We start from the raw sequence: 24,004 nt of genomic DNA, 5'->3' as shown, positions 1-24,004 counted from the left end.
AAGTGCAAGCTAAGCCTAGCTGCTAAAAGCTTACACCATTCCTGACCTCTGTAGTTTGCATGTTTTGTTTTCCAAACCTCCCTTCAGAAATATTGTAGAAAGCAGCTAGCCCAACAAGAGATTTCAGTGAGTAACGTCTCAGTACTGTGAAAAGGAAGCCCCCGCCTGTCTGGTTGTCAGTATGGCCGATATTAGCGCCGTAATTTAATAGACATCGCGGTGTGTTCACAATTTATTTGTTGTGGAACGGACGGGGACCGTTGGAACGAAGTTTAGCTTCATGAAAAATGAGTTCAGAGAACTAAGTGTCCTTTTTTTTTCCGTCTTGTCGCTACGCACAGTCTGCACATTACTCTTCATTGCGGATGAGAACAACGCGTTCATCTCTTCGTCTCGTTTGCACCGCCCCAAAGCGACTCAGGCTATGAGGGACGCCGTAGTGAAGGGCTTCGGAAATTTCTGCCACTCGGAGTTCTTTAACGTGCACTAACATCGCACAGTACATGGGCCTCCAGCATTTCGCTTCCATTGAAGTTCGACTTCGCAGCCGGGATCGAACCCGCGTCTTTCGGGTCAACAGCTGAGCGCTATAACCACTGAGCCACCATGGCGCGTTTACAGTGGCTTTAAAGCGGCATGTTTATGCACAGTCCGTTATTTCCTTAGATTGCCGTCACTCGTTGCATTGCATCTCGATAGGGGAAAAATAATGCATTCGGTGCCACTCATTTGCCGCGCCCTATTCCTAAAGCTCTAACAAAAAAATCTGAGGTGGTCATGCCACCTATATTAATGCCTTTCACTGCATCAAAATATCACCCAAAAAGTGCTATCCAAATAGTAATTTCAGGGCACAGCGTACTGCATTTCAGGGTTTAGAGCTGACCTTTCTTTCATTGCATTTCAGCGCTACTGTCGTGCAGGACTACAGTCATTACGTGGAACGCATCCTGTCGTCACCTGTCTCAATTGAAAAGTCCCCTCATCTGAGGAACGAGGTATGGTTGCCGCTGTCGGTAACTTTCTCTTCCTAGTTGCAGTTAAGTAGTTTCTATTGGCTATTTCAGTAGACCCAAAGGTGTTTGGGAAGAAAATCTGAGCTTGGGCGAAAAAAACGCGACAGCCTCATATTGGATAAAGATTACATTTTCATGCTAAACCACACCGTGGAGAGCTGCGCTCCACTGTGTTGTCGCAGGTTATAGAAAGAGATGCGATATTTCACGCACGCACAATTACATAAAATTTTTCACAAACCCTTAACTCGGGCTACGTATTAAAGCGACCTGTACACCGTTACACAATGTGCAATGGAGTCTACTAGGTTGTGTTAGAGCCCTACAGTGCACTAAAAGTGGTTATGTTAATTAGGGCTGCAAAACATGGTAGGAAAGAGACCCGAGAAGAGGGATACAGTACAGCCTATTTTCGAGTGCCTTGCTGCTACCACACTGTGCAGTATTCATTATGCTCTAAGAACTGTCTCAAAACCGGTACCCTAGCTCACGCCCACTTTCTTATTTATTTATAAAATATGTCGGACATGAAGTACAAAAAAGCTTTGTAGGGGGCTAGTTGGTCGTACATACTGAGACTGGGGAGCGCTACAATCAAGACAAGGGGACAACACCACATAAGAACACCAATATTGCGCTCGTGTCTCGTGGTGTTCTAATGTAATGTTGTTCCCTTGTCTTGATTGTAGCGCTCCCCAGTCTCAGTATGAAGTACAAGCATAGTGAGTGAACAAGTTAGAGAAATCACAAAAAGCAACGCTGCAAAATAAATGTGCAAATATCTATAGGGTCTGAAATTATTTAATGAGGATATCGGTGGTTCCGTTTAGAGGCTTGTGTACTGTGTCTCTCCAAGAGCGTCTGCTTGAGCCCCGTTTTACCGTGCTGCAGGACACCGCTACCACCCCGGCCACCAGCGGCGCGTACGCGGGCTGCGGCCAGACCATGGGCTGCTTCGGCACTCCCAAGGGCTGCCTCACCCGGGGCTCCTGCTCCCTGCTGCTCACGTACGTGGCCCGGGGCGACGGCGTCGACTTCGAGCTCAGCGCGCCCGCCCGCCATGAGGAGATGTGGATCGCTGCCGGCATCTCCGAGACGCCCAGCATGGTGCGCTTCTTTTTGTTGCTGTTGTGCTCAGGGGACAAATGTTTTCCTTCAACTTCTTCTTTCTTTTCTTGTTTTTGTAGCGAAAGCTACATTGGCCACGAACTCGCAGTTTCGCCGTGCTCGCACCGCACCATGTGACCAACCACATGACTGGTCATGTGACCAACCATGGGACAACGAGCTAGACAACCAGGCTAACCCGGACTTGCAATGAAGATTAACTAATGCTAACCAAACTATATGCCTTAGCTTTTCGCTACGTATATCCTGACATAGCCGAGCTAAGCCACTGCCAATTTTCTCTTGATCCCTATTTTCTTTACTAACCGCATCATCATCCCATTTGCGCTACATCTCTTTTCAAGTATAGACAGACTACTGGTACTGCGATGAACGGAGTTTTGAATGAACGCGTGGGTTTTTTTTATGGACAGTGATAACTACGTAACATAGTGCTAAGTAAAAAATTCTCTGTGGGTTAGCTCTGGCTAAACCTAGTTGAATCCCGAAAGCTTCATTTGCTCGGCATGTCATCTACGCAGCGTCGCATTCCGATGCTCTCGAGAACTCAAACCGGTCTCTTCCGCAGTTGAAGAGTCACTCCGGGACGTGGCACGACTTCTTCTAGCCGCATCTTCGTTACGACGCTTCTCGAGTCGTGCAGTGCGTTCTTCTGGCGTCTCTGGAGCGCGTTGTATCTTCCTCGCTTCGTTCTGTCACTGTTGCGTCTCTTTCACGCTCTCCATAATGACAATACACTGAGGCGAAGCGCGCATATATATATATATATATATATATATATATATACCCCGCGAGGCGACACCTTCTCTCGCTCTACTCCAGCGGAGCACATCTGGTGGAGCTAGCTGCGACGGTAGTGGCGTCGACGTGACTGCGGCGTTGCTAGGCAACGGCGGCTCAAGCTCGTTCATCGACCACGGCACACAGCATACGGCGCGATGAGCCGAAATGGCTCGCTGGCTGGCGTAGTAAAGCTTTCGCTTTAGAACAGGTAAGGTAGGACATAATAAATGGGGATCGGAAGATAATATTTTCAACTTTTACTGAACTTTGCTAGACTGATTGCAATGATGGCACACAATTTACGCATTCGTGACTTAAAGGGGCACTGAGGAGGCGGAGCAAGACCTCTACCCGCACAGCATGGTGGGCTTCCGTCCCCACCTGTCGGCACAAGACGCCATGCTCCAGTTCACACAGGATATTTTCGACCCCATCATGCCGGGCCACACAAAAGCTGTCCTCTCCTTGGATCTCTCCAAGGCCTTTGATCGCCTAGACCATCAAGAGATCATGGTAGTGCTCTCCCCCCTGAACATAGGTGAACATATGTACACCTATATTCAAGCATTTTTTACTAACTGCACAGCCGAAATTCACTTCAGTCCCCACACATCCCGCCCATACACCTTTTATTTATTATTTATAATATTTACTACAGATACCTGCAGTGTCCGAAGGCATTATTGCCGGGGGGAAACACAATAACTTCTACTCGTTTGGCAGAAAGTACAGAGGATAAAAAAAATACAACACAAATACAACTGTAAAAAATACAACTACAAAAAATACAAAATACAACTAATAATAGATGAGGAAAAGCATGCACTGAAGGAGGACAACCGTGCTCCATAAAAACAATGGCACTAATGAAATGAAAAGACACGCAAGAGAACTGCATGCCACGTCACACATCAGATAAAAATGCGCGGAATTGACCTTCCGTGCAGCACTCAGTGACGCCGGCTGGCAGCCTGTTCCACTTATTGATCGTCCGTGGAAAGTACGAGGTTTTGTAAATATCTGTACTACATTTAATCTCTCGGATCTTCGGCTAATGATCAAGTCGTCTAAAAAAAAGTGAGGTTGAAGCAGGTACCAGTATTTGTCAATGCTCAGCTTTCCAAAATAGATGCGATGCATGATTTGCAACCTCAGATGTTTCCTACGGTTAGCTAAATATCCCCAACCAAGGTGGTTTTTAAGAGACGTGACACTAGTTGATAAGCTGGATTATTGGACGCAAATCTCGCAGCATTATTCTGGACGCGCTCGAGTATGTCACATATGTAAGCATATTCAAGAATTGGTTGTATGTAAGTGAAATACAGGATTGCTTGACATTAGACTGCGCTTTATTGAAATTTCATTTTAAAAAATTAAGCATTCTGCAGGCTTTGGATGTAATATGCTCAACTTGCTTCGTCCACATTAGGTTAGATGCAAAATAAACACCGAGATACTTATATTCAAGTACTTTTGGCAAGGGAACATTACGTAATGAGTAACTTGTTTGTATAGGGGAATGCTTTCGAGTGAAAGAGATAAATTGGCATTTTGTAGGGTTCAAAGACATTTGCCGTTTTGAGCACCAGCACTGGATGGAATCCAAGTTTCGCTGAAGTTTTAACGCATCAGAGGCACCTTCCAGGGATCTGTCCTCTCCCCTTTTCTCTTCAATATGTCACTCTCATCCTCCTTTCTAGCAAACTACAAACCATCCCTCACCTTAGTCATACATTTTATGCTGATGATATCACGCTATGGACCACCCATGGCAGTGATGGAGACAGAGAATACTCTGCAGTCGGCAGCTATCCACACCCAAACACATGCGCGGAGTATCGGACTCACACTCTCCGGCGAAGTCGGAGTTCCCCATACTCCGCCCCACAACCCGAAACTGCCTCACAGCTCCCATAACCGTGACACTGAAAAACCGGTACATCCCGGAGGTACACACTCCCCGGATACTGGGCCTCCACATTCAGAACGACTGGAAAAACTCTCACCATCCACGAACTCAAGCAGACGGCGGTCTCGATATCCCATCTAATCCTCCGAGTTTCTGGACACCACCAGGGCATGAAGGAGCACGACCTATGTCGTCTCATTCATGCCTTCGTTGTCAGCCGCTTTCTCTTCACGCTCCCCTCCTGAAATTCCAGGGCAGAGAAATCTCCACCCTGGATGCCATGATCCGAACAGCATTTAAGACAGCACTACACCAACCCCTAAATACCTCCACTGAAAAACTCCTCCAGCTAGGCCTACACAACACGACCGGTGAGCTTATCGACGCCCACTGAGAGACACAATACATACGTCTCGCAATAACCACCACTGGCAGACACATCCTACACGCCCTCGGTATCAGGATACCAGCCACATTTCCCACACAGCTGCCAGTCCCCCACCACATTCAAAGCGAACTACTTATTAAACATCTCCCCAAAAACATGCACCCCACCTACCACGAACCGCGCTGCAGAGCTCGCGCACGGGCGCTCCACAAGCACTATGGCACGGAATCGGATGCCGTTTGGGTGGATGCCGCATGCACAGGCGCGGACGCGGTTGTAGCCATCACGAACACTTCCCTACAACCGACTGCTACCCTTCACATATCTCCCACTGCTATTTCGGAGGAGGCTGAAGAGGCCGCCATTGCCCTAGCCATCATGTGCACAGAGGCCTAGTATGTACTATCTTGACTCTAAAACTGCCATACTAAATTCTATTCGCGGGAGAGTTCACGTCCCTGCATTTCACATGCTGAACTCCCTCGCCACATACCCGCCCCACCACATGGAGCTCATATAGGTGCCTGCCCACTCCGGGAATCCCAGAAACGAGGCTGCCAATTTAACCCGAGGTTCTCTCAACCGGGAACCGGCGTTCTATGATCTAGGGTTCTCACGGGAGCGCATGCATTCATTCAGTGAACTGACGCAGGCCTGCAAAGCCGAGCGTCAGCTCTACCCCCAACCCCATCCCTCCCTCGACAATTATCACCAGACACTTTGGAGGCGGCTCCAAACACGCACCTTCCCCTTTCCTTATATACGCTCGCGCTATCACCAAGTCCACACAAACCCCTCCTTTACCCTTTGCCACCACCCCTAAGCCACTCTCGATTATATCCTTTTCCTCTGCCCGGCGGATCCTCCCCCGCGGGGCCTGGAGCACCTTACCACTTGGGAGGCTTGGGAGACCCTACTGGGCTCCAAGGACTCAGCCAAGCAAGCCATCGCCACAGAACGGGCTGCCAGCTTCATGAGCCTTCAGGACATGAATGTTTGAGGGCAGTGGGGCCGTGCGGGGGCCCAAGAACCTGAGTGTCCTAAACTCCCCTGTGTCTATTAAAGTTTTCATTACCACCACCACTGAGGACGACTTAGTTATCTTCTACACAAGAATCGATATTGTGACTTTCTAGGGTTGTGGTGACGTTCTTTAGGCAGAAGAAGACCATTTTTGAGAGCAGGAATGTGGGGTTGAGGATGGAATCTGTTTTACCGGCCTCTCGATTTGAAGTTGATGATGTCGTCAAGACCATTATGGACTCCATGATAGCGGGCTACAGGCCGACGGCAGTGAGGTCTAGCCTCAAAAATGCGCCTAAAAAAGCATTGCCATCATCGCAGTTTATGAATTCGGCCAATGGCGGCGATGCCTGAATTTTCGTTATTGGCCTTTATTCATAATGTAGACTCTGTCATTAGAACGTTGTAATCAATGATATAAGCTCACATGAATTCATTGTCTGTGTCTGTTTAATGGCAATATCCACTAATCATAACTAACTCAGATGGCAAAGAGAACACCATCACCGCTTTAGAAGATGGCTATGAATTACAGAACACCAAGCGCGTTTGACAGAAGGCCAGACGTTTGTGACTCCACTTTTTCCTGGAGCCCGCCCTAATTTCTGCTTCATAAAGCTTAGCTCCGTGTCATTTAATTGTTGGCGTAAATTTTTACGAATTTTTTTTTCGATTTTAAGTGGTTCAAGCCAAATGTCGCCAATGCCGGTGCTTTGTTGTGTGGCAGTGGATTGTAAAATTTTCAATTTTATGATCGTGATCCTGGTGATTTGTGTGGGATGTCTTGAAAATGGGATGCCAATGGCATTACCCACCCATCAATAGTCGCTCTTAGCTTGCTGAGGAAGAAAATATGACAATGTCTTCGGGCTTTTTAGTTATCTCATGACTAGGATCGCAGGTCACACTGCCTGGTTTATAATACGCGCATGGCAGTTACTTCTTTTTTAGACGCCATACGGGCGCCATACAAAACACCATCTTCGCCAGTGAAATCGATGTTAGGATTTGATTTTCCTTGTATTTTGTCTTTTTTGCTCATTGTTTTAAGCAAAAAAAAGGCACGATTCGTCAAGAGCTTTGCTTTGCTTGAGCGTTTTTAAGCTTTGATGTATCGGTTCAAACAATAGACACAGAGTTTCTCCCACGTTGTTTTATGCTTGCATGACATTTTCTTGTTTCTGTTTCAGGATATGGCCAGCGTCGTGGAGTGTCTTCGCCACAATGGGCTGATGTCGATGCGTGAATCCTGGAATGCGGATAACAAACGGAACATTCCAATCGCCAATGTAAGTCTGCCGTGCCTCACTGCTCTCCATCCGTGGCATCAAGCCTTAGTAGCCAGCATATGGCTATGGTACATTAGGTTGGGTTTTATGGCACACAGGCAACTAAGGCCATCATGTACGAAGTGCAAGATTATATTGCTTACAATATCTTTGACTTCAGTGCATTTGCACCTGTTGTGGTGGCTCAGTGCTTTGACGTTCGGCTGCTATCCCCAAGGTCGCGGGTTCGATCCCAGCTTTGGTGGCTCTATTTTATATGAAACAAGAATATAAGAATTTGTGTGTTCCGTACAGCTCCAGCGAATGTAAAAGAACCACAGGTGGCATAATTAAGTCAGAACCCTCTCCTTCGGCGTCCCATATAGGCCGTGAGTCGCTTCGTGACGTGAAACCCCGTAACTCAATTTTTTATAGTGCATTAGCATGAAGGAAGATAGGATTGGTAGTTGCATCAGCAAGCTTGTCATTTTGGTCAAGCCACAAGTAATGAAGTTGTTTTTCCATCAGCCTGGTGTGCACTTTGATGTCTGGAGACCACAATAAACCTAATTTGACAAATAAAATTGGCATTGATGAAGTGCCCATTTATACAGAAATGTGAGAAAGAAACTAGGTTCTTCTTTTAAAAGCTCTTGTATGACTGTTGTTTTAGCGCTTCCACTGTTGCATGGCAGCACTTTATCACCACTAATCGGAAAAAATATAGACTATTTCTTGTTTCTGCTGCTGCTTATCTAATGTGAAAATACTTGAATACATGTAGCGCTGTCATTGCCATTGTCTGCAAGATATTCTGCACGCATCGGTTTATTTGCACTTCTCACACAACTTTTCTGATTTGTACCTTTAGTTCAGATGGCTGCTTTCGCCTCCTCGTTTCAGCAAACTCCTGGCTTGACGTTCACCAGACGCGACTACAGCGACGGCATGCTGCGCTGCTCGTGGCACCGGGCGCATGTCACGAGCGTCCAGAAGACCACCTTCAACACCGCGACGAACAGCTACCACCTGCTTCTGGCGGCCGGACAGTTCGATGGGAACACTGACAGTAAGTTTATTCTGTAGCCGTTTTTGCTCTTCAGTCAAGAAGGAATGAAATTCCGCGGTGGCGCCTTCGGAAAGGTCTATGCGTCTCCTTTGCCACACTTAAAGCAGGTTCACACTTGTGAGTCGTGGAGGTCGCGCGACAGGTGTAAATCGATTTGTTGCACTCCCTCCACGCTTTCCTAGTGCTTCGGAAACCATAACTAATTGACTGAAATCGATCGGGCGACGTTTGCAACTCGCCAGAGTGAATCCGCCTTTATTCTAAAATGCAACGCAGAACTACAGTGCTTTCAGAATTCAGAGGCTAACACTGTTCGTTTTCGTCTTGCAATTTATTTTGTCATAACCTCCACTTCCTCGAATTTTGAGCAACTCAAACGATTGAAATGTCCGGTTCATTCTTTCAACAATGGTTGAAATGGCCTTTTGGGCTGACAGTTTTATTTTAAAAATCTGCTGGGTTGTAACCGTACTAGGCAATATTAGCTGAACAGAAAGCAGGAAACCTGGCAGGACTGTTTCTCAGAGATCCTCATGTAGGCCTGCTAGAAATTCCTGTAGGTGCGGTAGGTTATTTGAATTTATTTTTTTCTTCCCAAAGGACATTGGGGTAGTGTGTTGGCGTGTTCTAACATGTATTCTTTTCATCCAAAATGCTGATATTGAAGACAGCAGGCAAAATTATTTCAAGTCGGAATGCAAAAGGCTGCAGTAGAGAAAGGGCTTAATGTGCAATGACGGCGCGAAGTGTTTCGCCGCATGTGAGAAACCTCTGTAATGACTTTTTCATTTTTTTTGGACAATTAAGCTGCAGTTTTTTCTTAAATGTTCTTGGTGCACATTTACAGTGAAGTGATTCGGGGTAGAACCAGCCCTCATTGGGAATAGCGTTTTGCCCGCCAGAATACCCACGCTGTCTAAACGCCGATCAGACTTGTTCTACTGAGTTTGTGAGTTGGGGAGAACTGTAGGGATCACAGGATTGCGTACCTCCTGGATCACACAGTGGTAACTAAAACTAACTTTAACCGTCGTTAATAAAATAGCAAATTTGATTGCCTCACCACAAAACTGAAGGTGCACTCAGCCTTGTTCCCTCTGTTAGTAATTACATAGATATGCTTTGATCTCTTGCTATGCCGCTTGCCAGTGGAATTTGGCAGGGACACATGTTGCTTGGTGCTGTTTTTGAGCATGCGTTTTACGAAACTCAACACCATGTTAGATCAGGGAGGGAAATGACCTATCTCATTTCTATGCGGATTTTTTTTTTCAGCGATGACCCATGTAGCTCACGCGTACGCATCAGAATTTACATATTGAATCTTTATATTGAATCTTTCTGTTGTGCTAACGCTTGATAGGCAAGGTCATCCATTTAGCATACTTTTGTTTGTTTGTTTCCAGTTAAAAAAGAACACTACGAACGGGACTACACCAAGGCTCCAGTGAACTTGAAAGCGATGCAGGTTGCACTTGGCGGAGCTGGCTCTGACATCTTCATCAAGCTTCACGGTGAGTGTTCGTGGTGTTATGCTGTCATTAGGTTCCTTTGAATCGTATGGGTACAATTGAAAATACAGGGATGCAATCTATAAGAAAGCCCCTCCTCGCCGCAGTCAGTGATCTTATACGTGCTAATGTTGCTGCAGGCTCCCTCATGGTTGTCGCCTGGGTGCTGCTTGTGAGCGTGGGCATCCTTCTGGCGCGACACTACAAGAATGTCTGGGAGGCTACAACCATCTGCGGTGTAAAGCCCTGGTTTGCTGTAAGAACACCACTACTTTTCCGTGCGCACCGAAACAGCTGACAGATAAACAGCTCTTGAAAGATTTACCACAAGGATATGGTGAACATTGCCATAGTTGTTGGCAACCAACTCTCAACTTTTAGTTACAGCAGGTAGAAGCATGGCTTCCTTAATATCAGCACCGTCTTTTGGACCACTGGCATTATCAGCATATTAATTAAAAACTGAGTGCTTCTTGTTGCCACCGCGTTTGTTTCAAGCATTATACTACTCAGAACAAGAGTGAGAATCTCTAGGCAGCCAGGGCCGTCTTCTGCAGTGCGCTTGTAACTCATAATTTTGCTGATAACACTACTGTTTTACCACGAGATTACATCGAATACATTGATAGCCACGCGCTAACCAGTTGTAACGTATAGCTGTGAGTTCTGTTTATCTTTTCCATCAGTCAGCGTAATAAAACTAGATTAGCATTCTTCCAGAAAGATGGGGACAGATGGGGTGTACAAATATTTATTGCTTCACGCTTAGATATAACCACTACTGATTGTTTCAGATTCCAGTTTTTAGCTGTCTTGGCATTGCGGTTTGTGGAAAGTCATGATAGCGTTGCATGTAGCCTGGTTTGCATACGCTGCCTGTCGCATTCTTGTCTATGGGTACTACATTACCAAGACTCTAAGAGAGACATGCAGCTTGTGAGAAAAGCTTTACTGTCAGTATGAAACTGCCCGAGTAGTCAGTCAGCAACATGCATGGTGGCGCGGGTGTTGCTGTATTTATGGACAAGTGTTCTGCTTTCACTGAAGTGCCTCCGAAGTGCTGGACAACTTGTTAGAGGTTCCTTTTTTCTTTACACGGCCCAGTGGGGCCTTTCACAATGCGCGCAATCAGTAGTGCGCTTTTTTCGCAGGCGGGGCGTTTTTGGCCTGGTCGCGGCTTTGATAATTATTTTCATTCTGTACTTTTATTCTCTCATGTTATCTTTCATTATGATTGGCACTTTGATTTCATGGTGAAAGTAGCGCCGAGGGCTAGGAGAACTCCCTCGCGCCACTTTAATCATAAAGCCGATTCAGCTTGCCGAACAGTCCACCTTACTCCGCATGTTAAGATAGGTTCCAGTTTTTTAGTTTAAGCAGTAAGTGCACAATAGCACAGCAGCTTAACGGTTTTATTGCCTTCTCATGTGCTCTGAACGAGTTGGTACTTTTGTATAATAAATATATCTGCATAGAGAATGTAAAACGTTCTGGGACAGCTCGTTGCAATTACTCATGTAAGTCTTTTGCATAGCAAAGCTTTCTTTTAATAATGCGGAACTTTTCCTCTATTTGCTAAGATTCCTCTTCGTTTTCATAATGCCTTCCATCTTTTTATAGTTCGTGGCAATGTTGAATTCCAATGTTTAGGTGTTCAGAAACAACGAAAACTTCTGAAATCGACTTTTTTTGTACAAGACAAGAATTTTCCTCAAAATTTGTTCTGTCTTTCTTTTTCATTTCAGTTCCACAGGGTGCTCATGATGCTTGCGGTGGCCATGACCATCGCGGGTCTTGTACTGATCTTCTACAGGATCGGCCAATGGAGCGTTGTAAGTTGTGGGGCCATTTGACTTACTCACCAGAGCCTTAGTTATCTGCGACAACTCTCTCGAAGACAGCGCCTACTCCTATCTCTCACAGCTTACTGCCGCAATCAGCTTGCTCGAGAAATAGGGGATCTACAAGCCTCAGCGCCGGGACTGGCCCAGACACGCTCCATTCATGTAGATACGCTCATAATTCTGTCCATAAAGATGGGACAGTTCGCTTCAAATCTCAGACGCCGCTGATAACCATGTCTTAGCTCACACGTTTCTCATCTGCCGAAATGTGGCATTACACATTTATTCAGAGCGAAAGTTAATTCCCTTATGCATGTGGCGTATGGCATCGGTGTTGCGTGAAGATCGGTAGTTGCATCCCCCTAGCGGAGATGGGTGTTCTCTTTCCATATCATCGCTATAATTCCACTACTGATAGCATAGCGGTGTGCCGCAGTGCTGCCGCTACCGCTTCATTGTTTTTGCTCACTAGCCACAAGTACGATGCGAAACTGTGCGGGCAAGTAGGGATAGTATCAAAGACACAGGCGGTTCTTGGTAACTTTTGAAAGCTGTTGGGTTTCCCCAAAGCAAATAGATTGAGAACTCCTTACCTGCGGGATCAATTCACTCTATATAGATACCAGTCCAAAGACGAGTGCCTGTATTTTGTCAGTGTGTATCTACAGATGATAGAGCGAATGACTGTTAAGTTTAGGTGCATTGTTTTCACGTTTATTGCAATTTATTTTTATTTTTTTCCAGACTGAAAATCCGCACCCTATTCTGGGCATTGTCTGCTCGGTGTTGGGATTTTTACAGGTAATCCTCTTTATTTTCGTTGCCGCGCTGTTGACACAGCTATCTTTATGGCCTTTGCAAATGTGAAAAAAGCATTAATGCAGTAAGGAACAAGTGGTCAGATTTCAACATTTCCGTTAAAAGGTTTGCATGCTCGGGAAAATTAGTGTAAATTATGTTTCCAGCTGGCATTATATCTAAGCTTATTGTTTGTACTGTGCATGAGACTATTGACCAAGATTCCCATTTGCTGGCCAATTTTTATTTGCAACAGTAGTTTAACCCCTGAACGCCCAGTGTTTTTAATTACTGATCTGTTGTTTGTACACAGTGTTCTCATTACTGCATACAGTTTGAACGTAACCTTTTCTGTCAACTTGCAGCCAGTTGCAATTGCTTTCTGATGGAAATGTTTGATACGACTTGAAGCCACTGTGTGAAGAAAAAAGGATAGCGATCGTATGACTTCCACCGAGATCCAAAACACGTATCTCATTTTCTGATAGTGTTTAAAGGGCGGATAAAAAAACTGTCTACTGTCTCTGGGCTTTCGATTTAGTTTGAGTCTTTCGATTTGGTCTTTCACACAACTCGGGACAATTTTAACGAAATGAACGCAGTGATAATTGTTTCTAACTGGCAGCATATTGATTTCTGAAACTTCAGCACCGCTAACAAAATTTTGATATCGGCTTTTTAAAGCTGGGACATCAGCTAGCTGAAAGAAGAGACAATGCTTTTATTGTTCAGTTATAATTTCAGAAATAAAGGGTCGTCGTGTATGTGTGAGGTAGCGGCCACGCAGATACACAAAAACCAAGCGACTGATTCCAATTTATAAAATTTCAGCCCATCATGGCCCTCTTTCGCTGTCATCCACACGAAGACAACAGGTACATCTTCAACTGGGGCCACTGGTTCAACGGAAACGCTGCGCAGATTATCGGCGGTAAGCATTTGCGACTGTGTGACTGTGCTTCACAAGATGTATAGCACGAGTTTGTTTCGACGTACGACCCCACCATGATGCCTCTTCGACACGACATCCAGTGTTGTGCTTGGTGTGAGCCTTGCTTTCCTTTGTCACGTAGTACACTATTAGATTTTTTTTGCTTTCTCCTCTGGTGTCCGCAGTGTGAATTAAAGGGGCATAAGCATGTGTACTGACGTGTGTCTGGGGATTATTGTTGCTTTTCTGAAGCAAAGAAAAAGCTATTGATGTTAAATATAAATTTAAAAAATGTGCACTTTCTTGTTATAGGCAGCTGCACTTGTGTCCTTGCAATGACATCTGCAGTCTTCAGACGGGCCGCGACACCACGCACCTGGACACAAATATATATATCTAGGGCCAGTACACTGCAGTCCCTAGGCTGCATTTAGCTTAGCTGTGTGCAGCTAATGCAGGAATATGTAGCATTATAATCTTATCACTCATGAAAGATAATGTACTGCGAAAATATAAAATTTATCGGACAAGTGATATCTTCTGGTTTTCAGGATATGCTAGTGAATTAAGCTAATGTTCCAGTGTCCAGTCGCCTTTAATGATGTCCCAGGTCGGTCGAATATATCATTTTGGTGGTGTTTCATGAAGTGTTCCCAGTAATTTTGTCGTTTGTGCTCTGCAGTGGCCGCCATTTTCTTCGCAACGGGTCTCGAGAAGGCACAGCTCAAAGGCGCCGACTGGTTCGTGTATATCTTGGCTGCCTTCATCGGATTCCACGTCCTCGTGCACATCATCATGCAGCTCCACTCGGCTCTCATGTCCAAGAAAAGCAAGTGCTTCCATCATTCTAGCTGGACTTAAACCTTTCCTTGCATCACGTATTAATCCTGTAATGTCCAGACATTGGATGCGTGAGATAAAGGTTATAAGCTATAGGATTTCATCAATATAAAGCTGTTCATTGCATAAATAGAATTTGCAAGGTTGTTTAAGGGAAAGATCGATTAAAATATACGTAAGCTTTGCTTGTTTGGCTATTTGAGAATGTATTCGGACGATAAAATTTATTGCCAATACGAAGGTGCATACAGATAAAATCAACAGCAAAATTCAAAATTGGTTTTATGGTGTTATAGGTTATTATAGTGAAGGGCTCCAGGAATTTGACCACGTGGTGTTCTTTAATGTGCACTGACATCGCACAGTACACGGGCCTCTAGAATTTCACCTCCATTGAATTTCACTTCTATTGAAAAGTGTTCAGCACATAGACATCAGAAGTATTCAGCGCATAGACATCAAAAGCATTCAGTGCATAGACATCAAAAGCATTCAGCGCATAGACTTCAAAAGCATTCAGCGCATAGACTTCAAAAGCATTCAGCGCATAGACTTCGAAAGCATTCAGCGCATAGACTTCGAAAGCATTCAGCGCATAGACTTCGAAAGCATTCAGCGCATAGACTTCGAAAGCATTCAGCGCATAGACTTCGAAAGCATTCAGCGCATAGACTTCGAAAGCATTCAGCGCATGGACTTCGAAAGCATTCAGCGCATGGACTTCGAAAGCATTCAGCGCATGGACTTCGAAAGCATTCAGCGCATGGACTTCGAAAGCATTCAGCACATGGACTTCGAAAGCATTCAGCGCATGGACTTCGAAAGCATTCAGCGCATGGACTTCGAAAGCATTCAGCGCATGGACTTCGAAAGCATTCAGCGCATGGACTTCGAAAGCATTCAGCGCATAGACTTCGAAAGCATTCAGCGCATAGACTTCGAAAGCATTCAGCGCATAGACTTCGAAAGCATTCAGCGCATAGACTTCGAAAGCATTCAGCGCATAGACTTCGAAAGCATTCAGCGCATAGACTTCGAAAGCATTCAGCGCATAGACTTCGAAAGCATTCAGCGCATAGACTTCGAAAGCATTCAGCGCATAGACTTCGAAAGCATTCAGCGCATAGACTTCGAAAGCATTCAGCGCATAGACTTCGAAAGCATTCAGCGCATAGACTTCGAAAGCATTCAGCGCATAGACTTCGAAAGCATTCAGCGCATAGACTTCGAAAGCATTCAGCGCATAGACTTCGAAAGCATTCAGCGCATAGACTTCGAAAGCATTCAGCGCATAGACTTCGAAAGCATTCAGCGCATAGACTTCGAAAGCATTCAGCGCATAGACTTCGAAAGCATTCAGCGCATAGACTTCGAAAGCATTCAGCGCATAGACTTCGAAAGCATTCAGCGCATAGACTTCGAAAGCATTCAGCGCATAGACTTCGAAAGCATTCAGCGCATAGACTTATAGACCTCAAGACAACCAGAGGAAAAGTGGATTTATTCTTCCAAATGCTGAAAATATTTGTGGAAAAACTACCTTAATGTAATCTAGAAACAGTTCACACGCATGAAACAAATTATACGAGCAGGTTCGTAAGATAAGCGGGAACTTCTGCCCATTCACAGTTCCTCTTCTCTCATCTCCCGGTGCACAAACAAGCACAAAGAAACAAGGAGATATATTGGGTGAGCATTTTTACACTCTCTCTAGTTTTGTGCACTGTAGTGAATTAGTTTTAAGCTACGAATGTTTACCTGAATAGCAAAGGCATCGGACAGATGTAGCATAATGGCACCGTATACAGTGTAATTACTCTCCAAAAATAAAAAAAAAGATTATATATATATATAATAAAGAACTACAACAATAAACCCAGACTAGTTAGAGAAAATCTGTTCAGATTATCCTTAAAAAAATCAGTAGAAGTTCTTTATCAAAACGAGGCATACAGATGTGTCCAAATCTATACCTCAATCACGACTGCTTATGAAAGAGGAACTTAAATTTCTAGGTGTTACCTTTCACATGAAACTCTGCTTTGTGCTGTGCTTAAAAGCATAATGCTTGAAAGACTCGCTGGAGTGGTTGTGTGCCTTTTGCACTTAAGTTTACCTTGACTGTGCTGAGCGCCCGAGTTCCCGAAATTCTCCCTTAATCTATGTGGTCGCAGTCTGCTTTCTTGCTCTCAATTCCGACGACATCGTCGACGCCGAATTTTTGGCTGAACGGGATCCTTGGCACTATCGCGTTAATACAAAGATGCCCGTGTACTGTGAGATGTCAGCACACGTTAGAGAACCCCAGGTGCTCTAAATTAATTTGTTGGCCTCCACAATGGTAAATTAATTTGTTGGCCTCCACAATGGCATCGCTGAGAGCACATGTGCCACTTTGGGACGTCAAACGCCGTGCCTTCAACACCGTAATGTATTGTTGCAGCGCAACTATAATTGAACAGTGTGAGTTGTGCTGAACGAAAATGGAACTTTATAACCTCAGTGCTGTGGCTTCCACGATTACGAAACTAGCGCGCATGCTGATCCGCAGCTCCACCTCTGATTGGCTCACATAGAAAAGTTCTGCTTCTTCCGTTCTGCATGCTTCATCCATCGGTGCACTTCATTCGCACAACTGGGTTTCCTTTTCTTCTAAGGCCACTTGTCTCTCAAGCTGCTGACGATAGGTAAAAACTGCGGACGTACTTTAGAAGTATCGTTTAACGCAAGCTTACGAACCATTTTTTCTTTACAGCTGCTTCCAATGACATAAAGATGCAAGATATGCCAGCAGGCAACGGCGTTCATAATGTCGAACCTGGCCGGGATTCACAACCACCAGCAGACGCCCCGGTATGTAATTCGTCTTTGCGTCATATGGTAGTGAACATCTGAGCGTATTTATTCGTCGCATCTACAGTAAAGCTGTTCGCAGTTATGGTCCGTCGACCGACTCTTGCTCCTCTCATTAACACTCAAGAGACTCTAATCTGTGGTGTTGCTGAGTGGAGAAATTGGTCGTTACAAGTAGTTTGTTTGCAAACTGACTTATGGTGTATCTTTGCTTGTTACAATCAGCTTAAGTTAAGGCAGTTCAGTGGATAATATTCATGAGCTCTTGGTCCCGGTACAAGGAACTAGGAACTAGGACACTTAACGAAGGTCACGTTATAACTAATATATCCGTCGTTTACCTGTTTTCGGGAAAGCTAATAGGTTGCCTGTATGGAAGCCATGTAGTTCGCTAATCATGTGTTGCTTGCAGTGAGCGCTCTAAACAGGAATACACCTATATCGGAGTAAAACCCCAGCAGCGCATCTAATCGGCCCATTATTGGCAATGTATTCGCAAGTACCGGCCCTGCAACAGACCAGAGTGAAATAATCAATTGCCAGTATTGGGCCGATTACCTGTGCTACTTGGCAAGGGAGTAAGCTGTCCTTTTGGCACACACACCCTTTTGTGTGTGCTAGACGACAGCTTACTCCTGTTTTAGTCCTGTTTTATGCCTTTCTGTTTAGAGTGTGGTGGTGCGACTGTTAGGTTCTTGTTAAATAAAAGGGACAAAAAATTCAAACTAAGATGTGAGCGGACTCTTATTGCATTAATGCATAACTGTGTCGCATGTTCTCGGTGCACCTTTATCCAACTTTATTCTTTCGCTCGCAAGCAGTAAAGCCGCAATGAATGCTTATTCGAACTACTTCTGAAGGATGTATGCTGTCTTTTCCATTTGTTCTAGGGGGGAGGCTTCAGACGTTTTATTCTCGGTATCTACCTGGTTGTGGCCATACTCGTCGTAGCGGCGTTGGTTTCGACCATTTGGTTCAGCACGGCACCGTGATAAGTCTGCCAACACGACCTATAGAGTGCAAATAAGACGAGAAGATCACCTCAACGAGCAAGAAACATTGCCAAATTTTTGTGCGTGCTGCATTCATGTCGATTTGTTTTCGACAGACTTCGACATTTGTCACGAACCACAAAGAGTACTTCTCGTCGTTGGGCAGTCAAGCAAGATTCGGTCAACATATCAACACCTGCGCTCATTTTGACCTACTTGTGCATCGACGGGCCGCTGACTCCAACCACTGCAGTCTTCATCACCTCTGTTTTTGCCTTGGTTGGGCAATAAACGACCCTGACTGTGCGTGTTGTGGAACAAAGACTACGAAATGTGCTTGGCGTTGAGCGCATTGTGCGTCTGAGACCTTGTGTTGCGAAATGCGTACATGAACCCAACGCCAGTGTGATTATGGACAGAAGTGCCAAGGCTGTTTTTTTACGAAAAGACATACTTTGCGTGCTTGTTTGCCTTATTTAGCAGTTTTCTAGTGTTCTGTTGCTTTACTCTTTGCTATTTCTTACGTGTTTTATCGATGTGTTTGAACTTAACTAGTACTTAGTGTGAGCAAAGCTGCCTGTTTACGCTGGGCCTTCAGCAGTGCTCGAGGAATGAATTTTTCAAGCAAAGCGCTGTTGATTCTTAGGCAGCGTTAATCTCTGGTACCTACCTGTGTAACACCAGGTTGAGCAAATTTGGTGCACTGCTCGAAATGTCCGCTCATAATGTGTTATGTTCTGTGTGCTTCTACCTCAACTGACAATTTTAGAGTAAAACACTGTGGCTAGCACCGCAAAAATGCTGGCTCTTAGATAGATTGTTGTTTGCATCAAAGCATTTATGTAGGGCATGGCCAAAAATTATCCACGCTGCTGCGAAATTCTTGCAAATCAGTGTTATTCAATACGTGGTGTAAATAAGGAAATAATATATTGTGTTAATAAATAGTTGTTTTTTTACATGCACGAATTTTTACATGCACCCCACCGTGAATAAAAATAGGGCCACAGTGGGCTTTACCTTACAGGGTGGCCTTCGGTTCCTCGCCGATAGATTTTCTATTGAGGGAGGGTGACGGGACCAAAGGCCCTTTTCCAAGCATTTTGTCCTAAACAAGCCGAGCACCAGTCCGGGGGAAATCGCGTACCTTTTGGAAAACCTGGTGGCACTGTCGATCGAACCCAGCACCTCCCGAATGAGGGGCGGATGGTCTACCACTGGCCACCACTTCGGTGAAAGATGGCCACCCGTACCAACACGGCCATTTCCAAGAACGAGCTCGGTCATCTTTCCGAGGGTTAAGGTCCCATAATCACCGAGCACTAGGCCAGGAGCGCCGTCGTACCTGTTCGACTGGTAGCTCTCCGACGACAGTAAAGTGCCTCTCACGGCTTTGCTGGATGCCCAACCACAAGGCCAACTGTGGTTCGGCAGGGGGGTCCGAGGGCCCCCGTAGGACGGTGCGCTATAGACACCGCTTACAGATGAAGGCCTTAAGTGTCCGAGCACCTGGCCGGAGTACAGATCAAGCCGGATGCTCCAAGACTTGTGGGCCTCCTGTGGTGCGGCTTGAGAAGGTTCCGATCATTGCAGCCTCATACGAAGTGCCTGGTGCCAGGCCGGGGGGTTTGCTCGCACTTATTTCAGGGGAGGGTACCTGGTGACATCCATGACAGTTGCCTTCCATGGCCTCGGTGGATGTTCCACGATTATGCCGATGATGCTTCCCATGGTCGGCAGTATGCATGCACAAAGAACACCATGATTGTGCTCCTGCTTTTCAAAAGTGTGCCGAGCCATCGGACAACAGCTGGTAAGAACAATATCGCTTAGAGAAATGAATCTGCAAAGTTACTAGTAAGACTCATTTTTGTGCTCCTAAAAGAGCAAGAGAAGATATTTCCAGGCTGTACTCGGTAATGCTAGCATCCTGTGTGTATCCCAGATGAAGTCTAGCCAATGTGCTGCTAAGCAAAAAAATTTAGAAGTAGGAAATCTGAAGGCAAATATTTGCGAAAACGAAAATTTCCTGCCAGCTTTTGTATGCAATCATTGATACCATACCCATGTTTTACCACAAATACGTTAAGAAGGATGCGAGCCGTGGAATTTAAATGAAATTTGTACCTATCAATGTAAAGCTACGACCGCAGGAGCTGATGCCAGAATATGTTTGTTTGCAACTAAAACACAGTAAAGTTTGGTCAGCACTGCACATTGCCGACATGACCACATGCCATTGAAAATCTTTTTCAACGTTCCGTTGTTCTCAAGTGAACCTATTGCACAATTTTGAGAGAATTGTAAGCTGCTACGACGAATTTTATACAGGCAGAACAATAATTTACAGGTAAGTAAAAATATTGACAAGTTAGTGAAATGTTCGGCTCAATTTCAACGTCTCACCCGCAGACAGTGGGACTCCCTTGAAGCTATCAATCGTGAGGCTATGCGCGTCATAACATATCTGCCTCGTTTAACACCCATACCTGTGCTACAGGAGTTCGCCCAACTTAATACACTCAGTGAAATCATCGACCAACGGGTGGCAAATAGAGCTCGAAAACAGTCTCTCAAACTTCATCGTTTAAAGACACTTCCACCGTGGTCCTATTGCCAGCTCACTGATAATCGCCCCACTGTTTCCCCGTCGGTATCAGCAGCGTATCTGCCTGAAGGGTGCATATTATACACGGATGCATTTCATTCTGCAGAGAGGGGAGTTACTGCAGTGTATAGTCCATCTCATCCGCATCTCAACTCTCGCGCAACGTATACTGCGGATACGTGCACTCCCCTGGCATTGGAACTTCAAGCCATTTATAATGCCATTGCTTCCCTTCCGCTCGTTCCAACATTCAATACAGTTCACATTTACACCGACTCCCGCGCCGCCCTTAAACAGCTGAAGGCTGTTCGACGAACGTTCCAGATTTCACAATCTATTCATGTGCTCTGCGCAAAGTATCCATGTCCTGTGCGCATACACTGGATTCGCGGCCATGCCCAGGATCCACATAACATTCAAGCGGATGCTATGACTCATCTTCATACATTAGACGATCCGCCACCTTCCCCTCTTCCCCCAGATCCGTTCCTGTCCCACGTTTCCGATTCCGAAGTTCTGCGCCAGCGAACACGCGCTCTAATTCCTCCGTGTTCGCACCTTCTCCCCCGTAGTCTTACTCGGCAGGAGGAGGTATCCGTGCGCCGGATTCGGGCAGGGGCGGCTCTGACACCATCTGTCCGTCATCGGTGGCGTGCCAAAGATCTGCCACTACCTGACAGGTGCCCTCACTGTGGCGCTGCACCAGACATATGTGATGTGCGGCACTTGTTGTGGACGTGCCCAGCGACGGCTGCTATCAGAAAACGGCTCCTCAGGGAGGTTGGCCTGCGGTGGAACCGCGAAAGTGACAACATGAAGTGGACTATGGACAACCGTTTCATTAGCAACCTCTGCGACTACCTCAGCGCAACGGTTCTTCACTTCTTCTTTAACTTTGAATCCCGTGCATTCCTTCCCCCCTTTCCTTTCTCAACTTATGCCTCATGGCACACTTCTCGAATAAAAAAAAATGTAAAGGGCTTCATCTGTTGCTATTCGCGCAGGTTGTTCGCCTGGCTATGGAGAAGCAGGCTGTTTCTAGTTAAAAAAAGGACCGCAATCTCTAAGACCTGTTTGTATGTACAGGAAAATTTAGCGGCGCAGACGTCTTAAATTGAGACAAATCAAACCTTCCAGCTGCTAGCGATGCTTTTAAAGGGAACAAAATGACTTCCGGCACTCTTAATGCAAGGCTGTTTGATGCACACGCGGCTGAAATATCGGACGTCATTCAACTATTTCGATATCTGTACTGAGTTTCCGCTGTCGTGCAAACGGTAGGACGCATCATCTTAGCTTCTTGTGGGAAATATACTTGAGCGTCTATTCTCCCGGCGGCCAGAAGAATTTGTGCTGAAATTCTCCAAACACTCACGACTCATTGGCTACAGAAAAACATGCGACAGTTTACCAAAAATGATTCCATGTTCTCACGAGCGTCTCTCAGAAAAGAAAGCGATGCAGCTACCGGCGGCTGCATCATGCCTGCGCACTGCAGAAGCAGCATGTACATGACCAGCTGCGTCACTGTTGGATCTGCGTAGTACCACAAAAGGAAATTTAAATTAGCCCCGATAGGTTTCTCGCAGATAAATACCGCATTAGGAAACTGGCTAACGGGGAATGGGCCGCGGTAGTAAAGCGCGAAGTCTGGGAGTCGATAGGCAATGCCTCTCAATGCACTTAATAGCATGCCAGCTACTGCGTTCATTCACCTGAACATCAGCATGGCGCGCTTATAACTGTGCAAAGAAAAAAAGCACATATGTATATATAGCTGTGAACGTATACTTTATCACCTTGAGCCGGTGTGCACGGAGCGCTGGCAGGTTCACTCGCCCCCAAGGAATGCATTCTTTTGTTAATAGCACAGCATGTTTCATGGCATTTAATATATACCTGAAATTGTTTTTTTTAAATATGACTGACGTAATTATTTGATTCGAATTGAAGGAAATCTGGTAAGTTCTTGCGCGGTCACGTTGGCATGATTAGAATAACGTACCTTAAGTGTGCTGAACGCCACATGCTTTTTCATTGAATCACACATGTGCCATGTTTCATGATGTGGTCCATGATCGCGAAGCTTGTTTGAAGAAGCAGGCGTGCTACTAACAGACACGTGGCGAGATTGAGAGGGGGCGCGGCTATGAAAAGTGTTTTCGTTATTTATGCATGTGATATGTACCTAAATTTGGTGCAAATATTTAACTGCTGCGCTAGTTTCAGTAATGCGCTTTATTTTTACGTATACCTGGTGCAGTTCTTGAGTCATTTTAATTCACACCCTCGTCAGTCACCCCAAGGTCTTAAATAATTGAGTAGAAAGTGCGCTATAATTTTTTTTTATGCCAGCATGTTCACAAAGCCCTGTTCTCTATCATGACGCTATTAGCTCTTCTTTTAGATGATCATGTACTTATGCATGCATAGTTACATGAAAACGTTTCTTACAAAAATAACGAACATATATATAGTACTGCACGTGTAGGAAAAAATTAAGAGATTTATTACACTTATCAATCTCTCAAAAATCGTTTGCGACAAATAGAATCATTCTATTTTCCTGTGTTACGAAATTACGAAGGTGTGAGTGATGCCAATCGCAGAAAATGTGAAAGGTCAGAAAACGAGCCTTAACATTTATTCCCTCGTTTTTGGACTCTTCGCTTGCGCTTTGGTCAAAGAAATGTGGCAATGAACTCAAAGAAAGCGTCAAAGAAATCAGAGAAATTACCTCACAATTTTCGACGACCACACATCAAGAAAGCGTAATTTATAAATTTTTACTTAATATTTCGCTATAATTTTTTCGTCACGAAACAGATCACGCCAGGGTAAGAAAGAAAATAATTCCAGAAATAAAAAAAATTCACCAAATTGACCAGTTTAATAAGGGGAGAGAGAAGTCGGCCTGGCTGGTGCGTGATCCTGCGACTAAAAACAGCGCTTAAGCGAGACAGAGGAGAATGGGGACACGACGCTGACCCCACTTTTCGCTCAGCGCGACACTTACGTACCTATGTCAGCAGACGGTGAG

General features: G+C 45.2%; 1 protein-coding gene across 3 annotated transcripts in view; it reads left to right on the top strand.

The window, feature by feature from the left end:
* The window catches only part of LOC144111161 (putative ferric-chelate reductase 1 homolog), a 94,824-nt gene extending 75,509 nt beyond the window's left edge, over positions 1-19,315 (top strand). For 2 of the 3 annotated variants that reach the window (XM_077644324.1, XM_077644323.1), the window contains exons 5-17: positions 908-998; positions 1,908-2,123; positions 7,441-7,539; positions 8,422-8,587; positions 9,994-10,101; positions 10,239-10,354; positions 11,844-11,930; positions 12,687-12,743; positions 13,572-13,671; positions 14,354-14,500; positions 16,141-16,200; positions 17,267-17,364; positions 18,255-19,315. In XM_077644324.1, the coding sequence (XP_077500450.1) occupies positions 908-998; positions 1,908-2,123; positions 7,441-7,539; positions 8,422-8,587; positions 9,994-10,101; positions 10,239-10,354; positions 11,844-11,930; positions 12,687-12,743; positions 13,572-13,671; positions 14,354-14,500; positions 16,141-16,200; positions 17,267-17,364; positions 18,255-18,356 (1,447 nt within the window). In that variant the 3' untranslated portion in view covers positions 18,357-19,315. The remainder of the gene's footprint in view (positions 1-907; positions 999-1,907; positions 2,124-7,440; positions 7,540-8,421; positions 8,588-9,993; positions 10,102-10,238; positions 10,355-11,843; positions 11,931-12,686; positions 12,744-13,571; positions 13,672-14,353; positions 14,501-16,140; positions 16,201-17,266; positions 17,365-18,254) is intronic. The other variant, XM_077644325.1, reaches the window with a different exon arrangement.
* Positions 19,316-24,004: the final 4,689 nt, after the last annotated feature.

This window comes from Amblyomma americanum, chromosome 11 (assembly GCF_052857255.1).
Source record: "Amblyomma americanum isolate KBUSLIRL-KWMA chromosome 11, ASM5285725v1, whole genome shotgun sequence".
NCBI lineage: Eukaryota > Metazoa > Arthropoda > Arachnida > Ixodida > Ixodidae > Amblyomma > Amblyomma americanum.
Note: the sequence above shows the minus strand (reverse complement) of the source record. Positions and strands in the feature narration are given on the sequence as shown.